Source organism: Cannabis sativa, chromosome 9 (genome assembly GCF_029168945.1).
Source record: "Cannabis sativa cultivar Pink pepper isolate KNU-18-1 chromosome 9, ASM2916894v1, whole genome shotgun sequence".
In the NCBI taxonomy this organism is placed as follows: Eukaryota; Viridiplantae; Streptophyta; class Magnoliopsida; order Rosales; family Cannabaceae; genus Cannabis; species Cannabis sativa.
In genome coordinates, this window is record NC_083609.1 from 7,690,411 (window position 1) to 7,698,031 (window position 7,621).

Below are 7,621 nucleotides of genomic sequence, written 5' to 3' on the forward strand. Positions count from 1 at the left end.
GACAAACTTCAGTTGATGGAATCTCCCTGTCGTTTGAGAGGTGTGCTAAGAAATGATAGGTGACCTTACAGTCTAAGCTGGCACTCCCAATGGGGATTGTCTATCCGAATATTCTAGGCTCAGTACAATTATGTTAGTATATAATTCAGCAATTTGTCAGCCTAGTTTTCTGTGTAATTCCTTTTGTGTAATCAGCCTACACATATCAGTTTTTAATGGCTGAGATCAATGCATTCATTCATTCATGCTTAATGAGTTGAGATTTAATCATTCAATACTTTCCACAATCTTTATTTTTAACTCTTAGGAATGTTCGTTTGGTACGCCGTATTCAAGACTGGCCCTGAAAATATATGGGCCCAAGACGAAATAAATTGTATTATAGGATTTGAACCCATGACAGACATTATGCAATCTACCTCAACCAATTAAGCTATAAATATTTGTTGTTTATAATACACTTAAATTTTACTTAAATAAAAGCCTAATAATTTTTTTAATTTTTTTATTTTGGGCCCCCGAAAAGCTAGGCCCGTGCCTAGGACCGGCCCTGGCCGTATTGTAATGTATTGTATTGTGTTGGATTGTGCCATGTTCTATTGTATTAGTATTATTTAATACAATACAATATTTAGTATTGACTTGTATTAATTGATTGTGTAAAGTTATAATATATTTTTAATACACTCGATTTCAACACTAACTATGGGTTCGGGTCCCGTGTACTGGGTCTGAGTTCGGGTCCCGTGTACTGGGTCTGAGTTCGGGTCCCGAGTTGGGTCCACGTCCTATGTTCGAGATCCAGGTTCGGGGTCCGGGGGCCGGGTCCTGAGTCTGAGGTCCAAGTCCTGGGTCCGGGGCCCGGGTCCGGGTTGAAGATTGGTGTTGACCTCAAATCCTTTGTAAATATTGTAATACAAGCTAATACAGACATTAAATAATATAACATAACATACATTGTATTAAAAAATTTGGTCGTAATAATTAATACAATACATTGTTTAATCTAAACATAGTGTTATTTATTATTTAATACAATACGACCCTTATACGGCGTACCAAATGAGCCCTTAAGGAGTGGAAGTGCTAGTATTTTAATTCTTGTTAGTTGGTAATTGATTGAAGTTAAAATTAAGAGAAATGCTGAAGAAAATTATTTGAGTGGTCACATAGAGTTGACAATAGTTTGGTCATTACTTCAAAATCTCTTTGTCTCAGGCTGAACTTACTAAATCATGATGAACAACAAAGAGAGAGAAATGCTTAAGCATGAACTGGTAGCAATTCATAACTATGTACTTTTAATTAGTAATAATTTTCTTCCTACACTTCCTTTTTGGAAGACATGAATGATTACTCTTTGTAGTCATCTTCTTTTCTTTACTGACACTAACATGTCAAATTCCTAAAAGCTAATCCTCTCAATTAAATGTCAAATTCTCCATTCTCTCATATTAGAATATATGTCAATCAACCTTTTGCAAAACCAATAACACAAAACTAAAAAAAAAATACATGAAAGACTACTAACTCCTCACAAAACTATATATCACACACCAAAAATAACAACAAAAAACTCAAACAAATCATCACTCCAAACAAAAACTTTTTCTTTCTCTTTTTTCGTATAGAATTATACCCACTCCACCCTATATTAACATCTATACACAAACCAAAAATTAGTGCTTTTCTTCTATTCAGAGTTGTTTTGTTCTTGAAAATTTCTTCAACTTGTGAGTTGGTGAGTAAAACTGTACTGATGAAATGCACTGAACACACTTAATGAGGATCAGTAGGCGAACCAGGGAATAAAGGAACAAAACCACGGCCACCGAAAATCGGACGCATATAAGAATTGTCAAATTTTCTCCAGTAACGGTGGACAGTGTGAGATGGTATGCTTAGAAGCATCCTTAAACTGGTGGGACGAGGTATGTTAAAACTGGAAGTTTGATAGTCGGCTTCTAGATCATCAACAGCATAGCCCAGCAGCGGTACTCCTAAAGATTTTGAGCTAGGAGAGGAGGGTTCATGTATTGAACACTGGAGAAAAATCTTCACAATTGGTTTTGTCATCAAACCAAACACCTGCATACATAAAACTTCAATTGTTATAACTCTAATTCTTCTATTGATTTCTTGTTACCATAAGAAAATGTGTCTTACCACTGTGCTGAAAAGAACTACTATTATGGTACTGGTGATCATGAATGCATTCTCACGCAAATGAGTGTGGCCTGATCTGGTAAACTGCACGAATAAAAGTTTAGAATTATTTTGTTGTCTTAGGTTGACAACAGAAGTACTCACACCAAAATATGTTAAGACAGAGTAAATAACCAAAAAAAAAAACAATCTACCTGATTATAGGCTAGTGCCATAGAAACAGCACCACGCATAAGACCTGACCACCAAATGGTAATCTGCAACAAAAAGAGAATTGCAAATCAGATTTTAAATAGTTTTGGAATATGAGAAGCCAAATGTTAGAGACTTATACCTGTTGTTTGAAGTCCAGTTTGTCATCTGGAGAGTCCTTAGTTAAGTTGGATAAGAAAGAGAGGGGGAAAACAAAGGCTGCTCTTCCAACTAGAATTAGTCCCAAAAGTATTGAACTCACACCAATTGATGTCCCAGGACTAAAAGCAAAGAAAAAACAAAAATTAACCCCGTGCTAATTGAAGAACATTGCTATAAGATACAGTAGTGATACCCAACACCACTATATATTGATTGGTGTATTTGAGTAGCAAGTCTCGTAGATTCTGTTTTAAATCAAGGCTAATTATGATTTTTGCACCTAAACTTTGACATGTATCAAATCATAAATTTCAGTGATTTTTTATGTACTAAACCATGTTCCCTAGATTTTGATATATACCAAATCATGCTCCTCGAACTTTGAAATATACTAAATCATACCCCTAAATTTTCATCCATGTTAGATTTTTTTACTAAATTGAACAAAAGTCTTTAAATTCAACAATCTCAATAGTTAGGGGGCATTTTTAACGACCTTAAAAGTTTAAGGGTATAATTTAGTACATATCAAAGTTCAAGGAGCAAAATTTCTAATTAGCCTTAAATTAATAAATCAAAGTACAATATGGAACTTGATAGTAAGGTGGTGTTGGTAGAAGATTGGCTTATGAAAACGTACCTGTCGCTTACAATTTTCCATTTTTCTATGTCCAAGGCATCTATACCAACATACACAAAGATAAATATCTCTGCAGCAAATGATAGAATAGCAAAAATATGTCTGCATTAATTTGTTCAAAGGATTGAGATGTCAGATGAAAGAACAAAAACTGGCTAAACATGAAGATATGACAGTTGTTTTATGAGGTGTTTGTGAATATTAACGTACTTGGTTGTCACTCTTGAGCTTTCAGTCACGTTATGCCATGCGTAATGAGACATAACAATTCCACAGAAGAATACAGTGAGGATGGCACTTAGATCAAATAGCTTCAAAGTATATATCACATTTTAAAATTCTTTGTTAGATATCTTTTCATGTATAATAAGCAAGAAAAGAGAAAAATAATTGCCCTACTAGTAGTGTGAAGACTCTTACTTGAGCTGTCATGTATGATAGATAAGGCATGAGTATCATAAGAGCAATCTCACGATCAGTAGAGTGCCTGGTTTACCAAAAAAATGACACCAAAATAGTTTTTGACATAAACTTAGAATTTTGCTCTAATAAAATGTATTTGATAAGAGTTTTAATTCACAAACCTGCCTATATAGAGCTTTTTGATAATATATGCGGTTAGTAATCCAACCTGCAATAATAATATCAATCAAAGTTATTGATTTGGTAAATGGTAACCTATGTTACATTATAGGCACAAAGAGTGATACTTACAAATACTCCCAGCACTGTACTGGCTACAAATAAATACATAAAATTTTCAATAAACTTTAAGGCAATGGCTGTATTTATATTAGTGAGGTCAAAGCTTTGGATTGCATTGAAAAGCACCACTGACGTGGCATCATTTACTACGCCTTCTCCAAAAACTAGGCTGTATAATAAGGGCGTCTCATCTTGATTAAGCACCTAAAATAATGACAAAATGATATTATTATTAATTATTAGAAAGGAGAGGACCACAGAATATACGAAAAATGCCCACAAGTACCTGCAAGGTGCAAACAGAATCTGTAGCAGAAAATATGGCTCCAAGGGCTGCAATAAAAAGGAGAAGATAAAATTAAAAACATGTTAAATTAAATTAAAACAAAAATGTTCACATTAAATCAAAATTTAACATACCAAGATAATCTGCAATTTTGAGAGGACCCACGTTCATTTTTCCAAAGAAGTGTATAGAACCTATGTGGAGAAAACAAAGTACTTGATGAATAGTACTATTCATAATTTATGCACATAAGTTAAAGCAAATAAAACTTGTGTACCTAAAGAGATTATGGCGGATGATACGATTGTACCAACAGCTCCATTTAGCATTATGGTCAAGAAATTACGAAAAAATTGCTTTTTCTTCACCCGGAACCTATTAAGTTGGCAAGTCAGTCAAAACTAATTGCTTATGGTACGAAAAAAGAAGCATAATATGAATCACCAAAGGGAATATATAACTGAATAATACACATTAAAGCTTAATAAAGAAAAGCTAATTGACCGTTGAAATTGCAACCAGACCCATTCCCTATATTTACTCATATTTCTATTAGTAAAGTTGTTTGTGTGAAAGTGAAAGTTAATGTCAATTTTGGAAGGATTAAATAAATAGAAGCATTTTTTAACTCAATATATACCAATTCAAATAATAATAAGAAGAAGAAGATGGCAAAAAATTTTCGTACCCAGCATTAAAAATAATTGGTGGAAGAAGAAAATTAAAGAAAAGCTCTCCATTAAATACTAATAAGTGTGAACTTCTTCCTCCAGTTGTATACAGTATCAAACATCCAGTACAAAGTCCCTGCATTCATCATAATTATACATTCCTATTATTCATAATTATACAGTATATATTTATATATTTATATATTTATATGAAGGCATGAAGAAAGAATAATCTTACGATGGTAAGTGCAGAAATAGATTCATTGAGCCACCGATTTCCTTCGAGCAAATGACCAATGACAATGCAAGCAAGAAAAAGAACCACGAACAAAGGAATCACATAAGAATGGTGATCATCACTACCACTGCTCTTCAACAAACTCACCGATTCTGCAAAAAACCAACTCACTTCCATCGCTTTACTTAATTTCAAAAACGAATCAGCTTCTCTTTCTCTTTCTTTCTTCTGTTTGGTTGCTGAGAAAGTTGATAAAACAAAATTCAACTAAATATATTGTATATTAATCAAAAAACATACTTCGTTCGTTATGAAACCTCAAGTTTATATATAAACACTAATACATATATATATATAGTTTATATAATAACATAGAGGAAGATGAAGAGACTGAAACATATTTATAGGGGTGTTAAAACTCAGTAAGAAACTTTTTTCGATCAGAAAAATTACTGACCGTTGATTTATGGTGATGATGGAATAGGAGCTGGTTTTGAGTGTAGAGGATTAGCCACCCAATGTTGGAGGGAGAGGTCTACCTTTATGATTATGTCGTTCAATAGAATCTTTTGGAATTTATTACTTAATTAAAAGTGGTTTCAAATAAAATTAAGTAATTAAAAGTGTTGAAAAAGCTCTAAACAATAAAAGCTATGTGGAATGAGTGTAGGAGTAGGTACTTTTCATGCATATAAAGGAAAACCAAAGACAAAAAGATAAATAAATGAAATTAAATAAAAAAAAAAGATAAAAAAAAATTATCTTCTCGAGTTTGAGCTTTTAACAAACATATTATGTTTAGAAACAAAGAAAGAGGAGGTTATATACTTATTTCTAACTCTGAAAAAGGAATGTTACATCATTCCTAATCCTATTCTTAACTGAAATTTATATAAATTCAAAAATAAAATATTATAAAAGCTATGTGGAATGAGTGTAGGAGTAGGTACTTTTCATGTATATAAAGGAAAACCAAAGACAAAAAGATAAATAAATGAAATTACAAAAAAAAAAAAGATAAAAAAAAATTATCTTTTCGAGTTTGAGCTTTTAACAAACATATTATGTTTAGAAACAAAGAAATAGGAGGTTATATACTTATTTCTAACTCTGAAAAAGGAATGTTACATCATTCCTAATCCTATTCTTAACTGAAATTTATATAAATTCAAAAATAAAATATTATAAATATCTTTATTTTTTTTAATATCAAAATATTTAAAAAAAATAAAAACCATTACGTTTTAAATATATATATTTTCATAAATTTATATTTACTCTATAATTTATACTCTACTTTAGGGGCGGAGTCAGGACTTAATTATTAGAAGGACCAAGCGGCTAATTATTAATTTTTTAAAGAAAAAAATCTATAGTGCACCTCTTAAAAGACTATTTCGGTTCACTTTTATTTATTTTACCATTTAGGATATGATCACATATGTTATAGTATTTTAAGACCACTTATAAATTTTTAAAGAATTATGAATAGTTTATAGTGTGAAAATAAAGTTCAAATAGTTACTAACCATACTTAAAAAATAATCACGAGTGTAATAAAATATTTAAATCTTATTTTCAACATTATAAATTATTCTAATTTTTTAAAAAATTTACATGTGATTCTAGAAAAATACAACGTACATAATCATGAACTAAAAAGTTCTTCTGAATGCAATACAATATGAAAAATAGATCAAAATGACCCTTTTAAAGGATGTACAATAGAATTAACCAATAACTTTTGTAACATGTAATACATATAAAAATATATTTTATAATATACACACTCCTAAAAAGGTTGGTTTGGTACACATTTTAGCATCTAGAAGAATTTTTAGTCAATTTTGTTTTCATGATCGTGCATGTTTGTAGTTATTTAAGACCATCGATTGATTTTTTTTTTTAAAAAAAGAAAAAAAGTAAATACCATTTTAGACCATTTGTTTTGCAAAAGTTATCGATTGGACCATCTGATTTGTTAAATGATAAAATGGATCCTGTATTTTCCAAAATGGTAAAAATAGGACCCTGAACTGATTTTTTGTCAAAATAAAATTTAATAATAATCCAATCTAAAAGTGTTATGACAAAATTGTTTACATATTCTATATTTGTTCGTATTTTTAAGTTGGTTGTATTTAAAAAAAAAATTGTCAAAAATTAAGTTAAGGATTTTATTTGTACCATTTTAGAAAATACAGGATCTATTTTGTCATTTAACAAAACAGATGGTCCAATTGGTAACTTTTGTAAAACACAGAGTCCAAAATACAATGCCAAAAATAAAATACAAATAGTTTGTTGTAGTCATAATTATTTTTTATTCTATGTGTGGTAAACAGTTGTTTGAACTTTATTTTCGTCATTGTAAACTATTTAGGATTTTTTTGAAATTTACCGATAATATTAATAAAGTACAACAGACACAATTATAAAATAAAAAAATTGTAATTATAATAAAGATTACAGAATAAAATTATAATCTCCATAAAATTTGAATATATTATTTAAATGATTTATTTTTAATTATATTTAGAAATATCTATTCATCATAATTA

The 7,621-nt window shown here is 30.4% G+C and overlaps 1 protein-coding gene across 1 annotated transcript; it reads right to left on the reverse strand.

Annotated features, from left to right (window-relative positions):
* Positions 1–1,013: 1,013 nt before the first annotated feature.
* LOC115721964 (sodium/hydrogen exchanger 1) lies at positions 1,014–6,160 on the reverse strand. The gene is made up of 14 exons (XM_030651086.2): positions 5,061–6,160; positions 4,840–4,958; positions 4,429–4,526; positions 4,286–4,345; positions 4,152–4,198; positions 3,875–4,069; positions 3,745–3,791; positions 3,581–3,647; positions 3,371–3,471; positions 3,161–3,262; positions 2,501–2,639; positions 2,361–2,423; positions 2,167–2,250; positions 1,014–2,088 (listed from the first exon to the last, which is right to left on the reverse strand). Exons 1-14 carry the CDS (start codon positions 5,235–5,237, stop codon positions 1,780–1,782), a joined length of 1,608 nt encoding a protein of 535 aa, XP_030506946.2. The 5' UTR covers positions 5,238–6,160; the 3' UTR covers positions 1,014–1,779.
* Between the last annotated feature and the right edge of the window lie 1,461 nt (positions 6,161–7,621).

Coding starts and splice junctions, on each gene's coding strand:
- LOC115721964 (XM_030651086.2), bottom strand. CDS start 5,237: ATGGAAGTGAGTTGGTTTTTTGCAGAATCGGTGAGTTTGTTGAAGAGC. Junction 4,346..4,428: donor ATCCGCCATAATCTCTTTAG/GTACACAAGTTT, acceptor TTCTCCACATAG/GTTCTATACACTTCTTTGGA. Junction 2,251..2,360: donor TGGCACTAGCCTATAATCAG/GTAGATTGTTTT, acceptor TTATTCGTGCAG/TTTACCAGATCAGGCCACAC.